Below are 13,217 nucleotides of genomic sequence, written 5' to 3' on the forward strand. Positions count from 1 at the left end.
AGAGAACTGAGAACTATGAAGGGAAAACAATTGACTGAAGTAAAAATTGACTGGAATGAATCCCACAAATCTTAGCTGGTTTTATCAAAGTGAGCAAGTAAAATGACAGTTTCCAAGAGACAAATGTAGTGATGCTTGCACTACACGAAAAAGGAATAGTACACTTCTTGCAGAAGAAATGGAGGGGGGAAATAACTTGGCAAAAGACTGAGTAAAAGAACATTATATCTAATTGCAAGTATTACAGAAAGAGAATGAGACCTTTCTGGCCTTGCTGGTTTTGCCTTAGTTCTGATAAAAGAAATGTTACCTATTTCTGTTCCTCAGCTACTTAAATGGTGATAAATTTGATCTTCTCTCATTCTCTTTTGCCGTGTATGATCTGATCCGCTGCTTTCCATTGCTCTCCAAGTATGTCCTCAGAGAACTTGAAAAAAATTTCTGGTAGGCTGAACTTTAACTAGAATTCACTTTCCCCAGTCACTCCTCATCTCCATTATGCAAAGCTATGTTACTTCAAGTTATTTGCTCTGCTTCTATGTAGTCTAGTGGTGCACCAGATAAGAAAACATTTGATTTGATAAGCATTGAATTTGACTCAATGTGAGCCTAATAATAAAATTAACAGAGAAAAGGAATATTGCTTCCTACTGGTATCCCATAATCAAGCCCAGATGCAATTATTATGAGAGAGATTGGAGCTAAGGATCTGCTAGAAGTGGCCAGCCCATCTTGTGCTACTCCAATGGGCCACAAGCAGTATCATAATTTTGTTCTCATCTATGGCCAGTACAGAAATCATCATTTAGCTGCTTGTAAAAACATTCCCTCATCTCTTCAGGGGGACAACCTGGATCAATCTGTGCTGGGGTCCAGAACCACTAACTGATTTAAGATTATTAGCTATTAAGATTATTACAAGAAGGAAATAATTTGACAGCTTTAAAACACAGTTTACCTACCATATAAGTTTATGGTATTTAAGACTAAAGGAACTGTTGATGTGGTTTATTATTTCATTCTGTGTACTATAGTGCATTGAATTTTATTTAGATATTAATAGTGTGGTCCATATAAGTGATTTTTTTTTTAATCCTTCACACTGATGGGCTACAACTTTACTTTTCCATCTCCACTTTAGTTTCAGCAGTGAAAGCCTAGAAACCTAATGCAACTTGCAAGATGTATCCTTAATTCAGCCATATAACCAATTACTCTGTTGGTCACAACTTATACATTATTTATCCTCAAAGTCATTACTTAAAGTGTCTTGAATTTTATTTACACAAGCAAAATAATTTAAAAGCATAGTATTTAATCTCCAACTTTTATATCTCTTTTCATTAAGCCAGTCTTAAAATGTTAGCTCACCAGGAGCACGATCAGACCAAGAGATAACACCTGTATCAGAACCTTACTGACTGCATTAGGTTCTTAAGCCATAATATCAGATCCATTCCTAGATAAACTCTACCTATGTGGAAATGGAAGAGTAGGAAACTAATGCTCACTACGTCTTCCATGAGCCATCAAGTTTTCAGATACTGAAATGGGAAATATCTTTAAATACCCCAATTTCTGCACTGTCAATATTCAAGAATTTTATCTCTAGAATTTTACTTAAAGTACTATAATAATAGTCTTCTAAATGCATGAAAATTATTTTGGCAGAACAGTAATGCTCCAGTAATTTGCCATCTTGTTCTTTTCCATCAGCCGTGCTGAGATATCATTAACTGGACAAGCTGCAGTTTCTGTATGTTGGACTGTGTGTCACACTAACATCAGAATTTTGGTTTTCATTCAAATATCAAACATACCTGCATAAGATCTGCACATCCTCTTGCTTCTTTTCAAAATACTGCAACTAATTATTTGTCAAGAGGGTATCTCATTCGAAAGAAACAGCTAGGAGAAAACTCTGTATTCTCCCTCTGAAATTGGTCAATAGCAGATGCACACACCAAAAAAAAAAGAACAAATCATGTAGTGGTACTTTCACAATATTCTTCCTAAACTCCAGTAATCACCTCTCTAAATTCATGGTGGGTGGAACAGTCTGTGCAGATGCACAGATGTCATAGTAAAACTGAAAAATGGGCTATCTTCAACATCCACATTCCTGCTTCCTAAGGGAAAAACCCTTCCTGAAGTAAAGGAAGTGCTGTACGTTCTGTATGTTGCTGTTCCCTTCATAAAGCTGGCCTCTAACACAGACAGCCAATACACATCCACACTCCCAAACTGTAGAGGCTACTTGATTTTGTACAAGCAACACATTAGGCAGAATTCAGCTTTTAATATGAAAACTATCTTAAGATTAAACCAAATCTACATGTGAAATAGTATAGTACATAAAGATAAAAGCCTGAAATTTTACAGCAAAACAAACCCTTACAGGGATTCCAAGAGCAACAAAAATCACCTAACAGTGCGACAGAGGCAAACGTTGTAAAATTTCATGTGAAACAAACTTAAGCATTTCAGTCCTAAATCACAAAGTCTGAAAGACTGGAAACCACTTGCTTTTGTCTCCAAAGGTGTCTTGTGGTCTGCCAGTGTAGTTTGTGGGTAAGCACATCAATTCTAATCTTTTGTACCACCCCTGTAATCTAGGTAACACATACAAGCCTTGCAACATCCAACAGGAAGCAGAAGCAGCTGCTGGGTAATATATATACAGTGACTGCACATACAGAGAGGCAGTGCATGAAATGCAGAACTTCAAGAGTTTATAAATCATTTAATTCCATTCAGTTTGAATTAAAAGGAAAAGGTGGGAAACTACAAACAACCTCCTCCTTGTTTCTCTAGAATATGATTGATTTGTGTTTAAAAGAATAACTGCTTGTTCAATAGCCATAGTTTTTCTTAAGCCTTCAAATTTACTTAATGGAAACTTGTAACAGGCCAAACTTCCAATGTATTCATTTCCACATAGATTAACAGCTTTACTTCAGTACTACCTACTTAGTGATCTATTCTTTTGAACAGTAAAAATGTTTCATAGAGGTTGCTTTCACATAACATTGCTGTACCTAACCAAGGCACCTTCTGTGAAATACTAGCAATGGTGGTGCAGCCTGCAAGTATCTAAGCACAGGACAACCTTAAAGGGCCTGTGTGCTCAGGCCATTTATGTTACATCAGTTAGAGCACATGAACTGGGCGGTCAAGTGACACAATAGACTGATCACTAGACTTATTTCTCCTGTGCCAAACACAGGGCAGCCAAGCTTCTGTACTTACTGACAAGAGTAACAACAGCTGCTTCACTGAAGCTGCAGCCTATTGGGGCTGCACAATAAGAAAGCATTTTAAGTTAAAATCTTGCTAAGCTAGAAGTCAGGAATGCTGCAGACATACCTTTAAGAATGGGAGGGAAAAGGAAAAAAGGAAAATGCTAGGTGGAAAGACTTCAATGAATGAAAAGAACAAATGGCAACTGAACACAAGATTCTGAAAAGGCAGAGCATCTAAGGCTGGTACATATTGAAAGCTCTCAAAGAAGTTTACATCATGACATCACATTTGTGATGATCCTCAACATTTCAGGTTTTCACAATAGTTTCAGCCTTCAACAGTAAAGTCGTAAGTCACAACCACGTAACAACTTAGTGCCAAATAAATCACAAACTCGGCCAGTAAGGAGGAAAGGAAGTACAGCACTTAATATACATGACTGATCACGAGATTAGCTACTGGCTAACTAGAAATACTTCCATCTGAGTGTCCTTTCATTACGCATCAGCTGTTCTTTGGATACTGATAGGTTGTGTAAAAGATTACAGGATAGCTGTCAGTAACTTTCTAGTGAATTAGTATAAAACCAGATATGTTTACTAAAATTCAAAATGCAAGTAAGTAATAATTGACCTACATGTATTTGATTTCTGAGTGGAGTTTTGGTTGCACTGAGGAATTAAAGAATTAATTCACTATTTTACATAACATTAAAAATTATACTTAATATTTATAGCCTAACCTGTATTTGGTTGTTCAAATCAGTGCAAAGAAAGAGGTGCATGTAAATAGACTTAAAGACAATGTGCACAGAATCACAGAATTGTAAAGGTTGGAAAAGACCTCTACAGAGTCCAACCATTAACCTAACACTGCAGTGTTCATCAGTAAAGCAGAAGTTTACAGAAGTCTAGAGCCTAGTAGAGCAGAAGTTGACAACTTCTGGTTATAATGTTCTCAAAGCTCCAAATTTTGTCTGTTCTCCTGAAGTGTTTATCAACTACATGTTTAAGACTTACTCTGAAGTAGTTAACATTCAACTCAGTTTACCATGCTACAGAAATCCTCTGGTTAGTATAAAATTAATCAGTCAGACAGCTTGTTAGAACAAGCCAAAAATCCAATAATTCCATTTATAGTTATTTTACAGTGTTTGAATGGTACGAAAAAAAGGCATCTTTTTCTATTTAATTACCATGTACATTTAATACCAATGGGGCTCATCAGTTCAGTTGTGGGTGCCATACTGCTGATTTCCAGTATGTGCAGTTTTATTCAGTAACAGGAACACAACCTGAATTTACTACAAATAAGGCCTCTAATAATTTTATTTGAATACTGACTGTAGCATTACTATTCCTAGGTGAGTAATAAAAGCAGCTGAAATTTATCCTTTTGGCTGAAAACTGCATTATTCTTAAGAAGCATGCAAAATTTTGAGCTCAGCAAAAGATAACCAAAATTAATTTTATTTTTCAGAAGTTTTGTTTACACTTAAAAAAACTTCCAAACAATTGCACTTTGTAGCCTGAATCCATTGATTCATTTGATTTGAGTGATGCATTTGATACAGCATGCAGACTTACAACACATAGCTGATTTAGGTTATCACATTAGAATGACTGAGAAAAATATCTGAATACTAAGGGCCAAACTTTTCTCACCCTAAAACTCACTAGCTTGTACAGCAGCAGCTTGTTGCACATATACCATAGCAAACTCCCACCTTCAACCCACCTTTTAGTAAAGAATTCACCTTTAGACACTGCTCAGTAATAGTGACTCTGTGCTGTCCTTACTGGTGCTCCTCGCTGATATTCTAGCTTTCCCTGTGCCTGGCTACCAGCCTGCCTTGCAAACACTGAAGGAACAGTAGATCTTTCACAGGAATTCTGCAAATGGATCATGCTGTTGCCACAGCTTGGTATCATCGCCTTCTGATGGATGATATCACAGAATTGAATTACAGTATAGAGCTCCTCCAGGCTCCACTGACACAGAAACATTTCCATTCATACTGCTGGCCAAAGGCATGAAATAGTGTTCATCCAGAGGCCAGAGGATGGACTTAGTCAGCAGTTACTTGTATTCAATGCAAGATTTGGTCATTATTTTGTTCCATTATTCAGATGCAGAAACTGCAACTTTTCTGGTGTAAAAATCTGTAAAAATGCAGTGCTGGAGAGGGAAAAAAAGTTAAATAAGCAGAATCAACATTGATGGTCATGCCAAGACATTTTAACTTGTTTCACACATATCCATACCACCCCTACCTTAAATTATAAGTTTTGCTTTAATTAATATTTGCATTTAAGTGCAGTTTAAAGTTACACAATTACAAGGTATTAGAAGGTAACCATACAGTCACCAAGAGCTCTGTTCCTTTTCCAGTGCCTTTTACATGCTAACCAGCTGGGAGATTGTGGTCAGCATGTCACATACACCATCACCCTATCTTCAGGAAGATGCATTTGCAAATGTGTAACGTTTCTTTTAGCTTTTGCAGAAGTAGAATCAGAAAGCAGCTAGCCAAAAAACAAAGAACATGGCCATTAATGGACGTATGCATGAAGACACTTCAGTGCAGATTTAAGGAAGTTGTTCATTTAACTGGCATTGACTGAATTATACTTCTAACATTCAGCAGTTGAGAGCAAACATTTTTGCCTCTTCCTGTTGCCATTTTCTTCAGATTTTGCTTCTCGAGGAAACACTGCAGGAAACACTGCTTTCCCTCTTAAGATTTTATTTAAAAACTAGACAAATAAACAGTAAGGGGGAAAGGGAAAAATAAGTCATTAGTAAACAAAGACTTCCAGGCCTGAATATAGCCTGTGTAAAGAAGCATGCAGAATGCTGCCAAGGTAGCACACATCTATTACATACAGAGTTTCATAAAACCATAGAATGACTAGTCAGAAAAGATCTGTAAAATCATCAAGTCAAGCCATTTCTTCTTATTGTTCCTTATAGCCTAGAATGATTTCCTTCCTGTAGTGTTTACCTAGCTTGGAAATTAAAAATTTAGCCACCACAAAGCACATATCTGAAAGAGGAATGCTCTTCCATATGGAATCACTCAAACTCTGCTATTGTTGAAATTCACGCTCTTCACAGCATTTCCTTTCTCCCAAATTGAAATGCTGATAAACATTTGACTAGAATGAACTGTTTAGAAAATCACTGGTATTACTTATTATTCTGTGAGCTTATGAACATCTTCTCTCATCTTCTTTCCAACCTGTTCACATTAACTTATACACATTAAAGATGTACCATATTGCCTGCCTTCATGACAATTCAGATGCTCAGCCAGGCATATAACAGATGATTGTATAGAGAAAATTATGCAACAGCTTTCAAGAAAAATTCTACTTTTCCCCCAAAGCAGTGTTTCTTACCTTTTAAACCTACAGTGAGCAGAGGAAAAAGTCAGTACAGTGCCTTATTTTGTTCATAATGCAAAAATACCTAAATATCTGGCTTTCTGGGAATTCTTCAAGCAAGCAAAGAAAACTAATTAGAGTGCTTTAATGGGGAAAGCCAGGTTATTGATTTTTAAATCTGTTTTTAAGTGAGCTTAATGATTGGTAAAGGTGCTGGACTCATGACCCTAGAGACTATCCTCCATCTATAGCATAGTGATCTATAGCATAGACAACATTCCAAGATCCTCAACTGTGTTATAAGTCTCAAGGGATTGATCCTAAAAGCTTGGACCTACTCAGATTGTTATGAAAACACTATCTAAGCTTAAAGAAAGGATGTGTTTATTTAATAAAAGCAAAAAGGCAACAATTAGGTTGAATTGCTTTTCAATACTGTGGTTTTAAGCAACACTCTCAGAGCTGTGTATGAAAAGGCTAGAAAGAGACTCTACTGCAAAGATGACCAGGCATTTTGCACATGTGGAGTATTAGGTAAAGACATTTCTTCACAATGCAGCATAAACTGAAATGAGCCAGTGAGCACAGGAGTTACATAAGCCATTTCGGTTTCAAGACCTTCTGATCTGTTTAACTAACAGAAAATTACTACAACTATTAGAGCAAGGAAGTTTGAACACAGACATTTCATAGATTGAAGGTTTTGGCAGTTTAAAAGTTAAAATCTGTTAACTGATATTAAGCAAGCATCCTTTTTTTTTTAAGCAATCTCAGTATACTACCACATAAAATTCGTCCTCGCAACAGCGAGAACCAGAAAATTTACACGAATTCTTCTACTTGCACAAGTGAGATTTAGTTTCCAACTATAGTGGCCTTAACAATTGTAGCAAATAAAAACATCAAGGGGCTTATTTTCTTAGATGCAGTTCCAAATGGAGTAAACACAACATGAATATGATCAACTCATGAAATTAAGGAAAAAGCCAACATAAATGCCAATCTCATTTAATGTCAAATTACAAAAGTAATTACTATTTTGTTCTCTTACATTCCAAGATAAAGGCAAGATTCATGCATAAGAGTTTTAATTCTGCATTCATTTAAAATAATGTACTTCAGCAAAAACAGGCACTGAAGATGTAATAACTATTAAATAAGCAAAACCTGACACAGGTGAAAGGACTAAAGGCACAAGTGATCAGAGACAGCAGTACAATATCACTCACCTCATGATGCAGCTCAGCTATCTGATCTTTCAGTTCTCTGATGTACTGGTTAGAATCAGATTTATTAAGCTGCCCTTGAATTTTTCCTTCTTCTTTCTGTTTTGGTTAAAAAAAGGAATCGTATTCAAATTATTCAAAGATCTACTATATTAAAAATCTTACTTTAACTGTCTGCGTATTTTTGTCATGAACAGAAGCTATCCCCACATACTACCCAGCACTTTCATTTGGTTGAAGTTACAGCAGGTATCTAGAGGTGACAGTGGCTCAGACCAACCTAACTCTCTTAACAGTACAAGGCAGGATTTTATGGATGAGCACAAAGAATTAACAGCTTCACATGGATGGAATCCACATCCTATGTGCATCAGAATGCATTTTTGTAAACCACTCCTACAGAACACTGTCAATACATGGAACACAGTGTAGTTTATTTTCACCAATGTAAAATTTACATTTAGAAACAAGACATCTTTTGTCTCCAATTAAACAAAACAATTCTTTCCTCGCATTGTGGGACATGCACTGGGAAATACTACATATGACAAGCTTCTCTTGTCCTGTAAGAAGAATTGTAGCATCCAAAAATATTGTGGTACTTGTCACATAGGAGTTCCAGATAGTATAAATGAATGTCCCCTAATACCAATGCTTCAAGAGGTGTACAGAAAAACTGGCAAGTAAAAAACAAAACAAAACAGTAGATTAAGATGAATATAACATGTCCCTAATTTGGCAATCAAATGCAGCTCCTGTATTTCAGAATGCTTGAAAAGGTTTCACTTGCACTGAATGCCTGCAGCACTGGTTTCCATCTTGTCCCTAAAGGGAATCCTAATGTGACTGAACCAAACTTGGCAGATCTGAGATAAATAATCACCTTGATGAGGAATGCACTCCATGTCTTCTACTTGCTACTAATAAAATGCAGAACAGCTCTGCTATTGCCTTTTTCTAGCTAAGTAATTTCTGAAGCAGCCACCAGCTGTAGACAGTGCAAGTATCTTGGTTTTATAAAATTCTTTACCTTGACTGTAAATCACATACAAGGAAGATATTACAGAAATAAAAATATAATGGGAATATCTTGTTTTTCTGCCTATAGCTCATTTTGCTGAAGTTTTAATTACACTTGAAGAAAGCAAATTTACTTCAACAGCCAAATTGATAGTCATTAGCAAAGAGAGGTTAAATACCTTTTAGAATGAAAAGTGTTAGCTATTCATCAAAGTATAAGACAAAAAGCTTTAATGGAGAGGTTCCTTTAAAATATAAACCCCAGGACAAAACTATTAGGAGAGAGAACATGCTACCTTCCAAATCCTTTTGCTGGGTGAAGAGAACAATCTAGAACACTGTCAGTATTGGCAACATCGAAGCAGTATCTCTTTTTTCCAGGCTTTTACTTTCTTGCAGTGAGGTATGCATTACAAAATTACTCAAAAATATTTTTTTTGAAGCAGTAATATTTAGCAGGTTGGGTTTGGCACACAAATAGCTGGAAGCTGTTAGCATATATTATATGGGAATTCCACACTTGCATTACATTTAAGTGGTGTTATGGTTACTTTTTATTCTAAGAATAACACTGTAAAGTCAATGCAGATATTACAGAATAATTGTGCCTATTTGCTCATGGAAGAACTGTAGCTGTAGTCAGAGCTGAATGGAAGGCATAAGCCTGGCTTGCAAGATGCCCATTATTACTGGAAGGCAAGTAAGTTTCAGTTTTCCTTTCAGAACTACAGATTTTGTAGAGCTAACAATTCATAAAAAAAAAAGTAACCCTGCAATGGCATTTTCTACAAACATACTTTTAAAAAGGTCATGCTGTAACTTCCTCTTGCAACATTCAAAATGCAAGTGATCAGAAGCTGATCCTTTTAACTTGCTGAAAAAAAATAATCTTCCCAATTAAATAATCTCATGTTCTGTGGGCTACCAAGTCTGTCTACAGTGGATAAATTGGAAGGATGACATAGAAAAAAAATGACGACAAGATATCAGAGTCTTCTTTACAGCTGCTGCTTATCCCTGACTAACAGGAAAGTATAGTCTACTAAGTTGATCATGCCATTGTCTTTTAAAGATTCTTATGCAAGTGTGGTAGCAAACCACTGGAAAACATGCAGGAGTCAAGCACCACAGCATTAAAATAGATTTTAATTTCTATCAAAACAATCTAATTTAGAGAATAAATAATAAGTAGATAGCTGAAAGCTTACCTACATCTAATGAACAAAAAAGTTTTATCTGTCACATTATGATTTTTAAAGTTACCCAATATTCTTTAATACTGTGAAATGAGACTGATATTTCTCATCAATACATACATTTTTATACAAGTACAAAGTATTATTATGATGTTCCAAATTGATTCACCTTCCAGTGACATGTCATGTTAGAACGTAATCTGAACTTAATGCAAATAGTTCCCACCTTCTGATGAGCATTCATTAATCAAAGGCAAATTTGAATGTGAGGAACTTAAATTTGGTAGTAATATCCTTTAACAGTAGTTTTTCATTAGGGGAGCTTGACACCATCACCCCTCAGCTTCCTTTTCTCCAAACTAAATTAAGTCCAAAATCCTTAGCCACTCCTCACAGGACGTTCTTTTCAGCCCTTTCACCAGCTTTATCACCCTCTGGACACATTCAAGGACTTTCACATCCTTCTGAAATAGTGGAGCCCAGGACTGCACACGGTAGTCAAGGTGAAGCCATACTACCAGTTACTACACAGTTCACTGACAGAAGAAAAATTAAATTGCTTTAATGCAGCTTAATTTTATTTAATGCTTCCTATTGTGGCATTTACTTTAGTAGAAACTGGACATTTAACTCTGCATTACTTGTATACTGTGCTTGAATGGTTTTGGACTACTGTGCTTGAGCAGCTCTGTACTTCTGAGGAAAGCACTCAAATCAACAGTATGGGTTCAAAATTGAATGTTAAGATTCCACTTACAATTTAGAAGTGTTTAAGGTATGAATGGCACACCTTTTAAAAGAGAATAGCATAAGTAATTAGTAATTTCCATGTTAAATTTTTTAAATCTAGAGTAATTCACATAGGATGTGGGTTGCTGGCTGGGTTTTTTGGTGGTTGAGAGTGAGGGGGAGCACTATTATAACAAATCTGTGATATTTGGAGAAGTCACAACACAAAAACTAGCTGGTTGCTAGGCAAATCATAGTAATTTAAAATTTAAAACTAATATACGGAGAAAAAAAATCAGAGAACATATAAATAAGCAAAATGTGGGTATTATCAGAATTGCAAAATAATGAAAGCTGGCCAATTCTAGAATGTAGGAATTTGTTTAAAACATCCTGCAGTCACATGTGAGTGAATTTCTACACCCACATCCCCGGCGTAGTGCATCTGTGTATTGGCACCACTGCCGTGCCTACCTCCTCTTCCCAGAAGATTTTTAGAAAAGCAATGCCAATTGGTGTTACACTGTAATTAAAGATGCATCATCTTGATTTCACTGCTTTTGAAGATTTTTAACTGCTCCTTTTAGTCTCTTCTGACAGACCAGCTCCAGCAGCAGGGTCAGAAATCTGTATCAGGGTAACAAACACCCTCGTGGCAGCCATCACCTCTACCCCAGGGACAGGTGCTTGTAGCAGTGTACTCAGCCAATGCACAGTGCAACCCCCTGCCCCAGAGGTTGTGTATGCAGTGGGAGTAGCACGGGCAGCGAAGCAGGAAATGAACTCTATAGATCAAAAAAAACCTGCTGCTAAAACAGAACTCACTTAGGCCCCTTCACAGTTTTGGAAGCTCTCACCTCTCTCATCCTGCTGTGAAATAGTAGAGTGACTGTACTTGTGTGCATACCAAGAGTTACACTGAGAGCTCTTGAGAAGAAAAATCTACACTCCAAAAATTTTCTCCTTAAAATGAGTAAATATTCTGTCCACCAAAAACTATCAGCTGAGAATCATGGTTTTCATATCACACTTAAATCCTATTTTTGTCTGGCTTTCTAAGAAAAAAGCATCTTGCAAAGAAGCAACAGCTAGTCTCAAAAAGCCACCTGATGCTACTGAGAACTCCTGAACATGTGGAGACCTTTCAAACTCATGTAGCATCAGGCCAGAATGTATAGCTGGCAACACAAGTGCAGGAACAGACTGCTTAAAAAAAAAAAAAGTTGATTTAAAATATCTGAAACCATTACTGTATATTGGCTTCCCAAAATCAAGTTTAGTACTCATAATAAGAAAGTGTTTATACAACAAATAAATAAATCACCAGAAAGCACCTGAAAAACACTGGAGGCCTTAAGCCGGCTTTTGCTGCTTGATCAAAGTTTAAGCTACAGAAGATCAGTAATCAAATTCCAGCTGCAGGTGTTTCATCCCAAGAGGTGTACAACTTTTCTAAAACACTCAATTAGCACATCAGATAGGAAAGTAAATATATATCAGAAGGAAAATAAGCTGTTTTAAATAATAAGAGAACATCAAGGGTTGTTTTCATTTTAATAACTGTGAACTTAAAAACACAGGGAAAAAAAAAGTTTACATAAGCAGATAAACTCCAGGCACACTAGAAAACTGTCTGTTCCCCAGATAACATCTCTACTAAAAATCACAGGAAGATAGGATGTTTCCCTACCACCCTTAATTTGATCTTTTCTGACTTAGAAATATTTACTTGGTAACAACTTGCCTCAGCCTCTTTTCAGGAGAGGCTTTAAAATTCTTACTTTGTGGCAAAAGACACCGCATTAAAAATGTAAATGAAGTATATTCAGAAGGGTAGATGTGGTAACTAGTGTCCTTTCAGTGACTTTACAGTGACTCATTCTAGACTTTCAAAAAACACATCACTAACATCACACACCACTATTGATAAGAGTAAAAAAAGGGTTTCCTGTAATTTGAAAAGATGGAAACAATTTCTTTACTGAACAGTCAGTACTTGGAAAAGTTATTAAACAGAGGTCATAGAAAGGCTTCATTCTAAAGAAATAGTGCTAAAAGTTTAAGCTGTGGGGAGATTACTAGCACAATCATGGATTTCCTTTACAGTTGTTCTCAAAGCTGCTTTGACCGGGTTAGAGATAGGGTAAATGTGACAAAATTCTCTGAATCTGCCAGGAAACACAGCAGGAAGAAGTGATGTTGCTGTCTGTCCAGATCAACCTAACAAAAAGAAGAATTAATTCTTATGGGTATTTTTTACTTTAAGATTACTCAGATGTAAAACTAGTTTTTCATATTACAAGTATGCTCTGTACTGCCCAGCTCAACCCAGCCATGGATAATTTTAAGAGAATACTACATGTCCCAGCCTGCATAGAAATGGAGGGAAAGAAATTAAGCTGCCAAGCAGAGGCTAC

At 36.3% G+C, this 13,217-nt stretch overlaps 1 protein-coding gene across 9 annotated transcripts in view; it reads right to left on the minus strand.

Annotated features, from left to right (window-relative positions):
• EVI5 (ecotropic viral integration site 5) overlaps positions 1-13,217 on the minus strand; it is a 73,840-nt gene that overhangs the window by 10,051 nt on the left and 50,572 nt on the right. For all 9 annotated transcript variants that reach the window (XM_039727118.1, XM_039727115.1, XM_039727114.1 and 6 more), the window contains one exon: positions 7,859-7,954. In XM_039727118.1, the coding sequence (XP_039583052.1) occupies positions 7,859-7,954 (96 nt within the window). The remainder of the gene's footprint in view (positions 1-7,858; positions 7,955-13,217) is intronic.

The sequence above is a fragment of the Passer montanus genome, unplaced genomic scaffold (assembly GCF_014805655.1).
Source record: "Passer montanus isolate IOZ18808 unplaced genomic scaffold, ASM1480565v1 scaffold60, whole genome shotgun sequence".
Taxonomy (NCBI): Eukaryota; Metazoa; Chordata; class Aves; order Passeriformes; family Passeridae; genus Passer; species Passer montanus.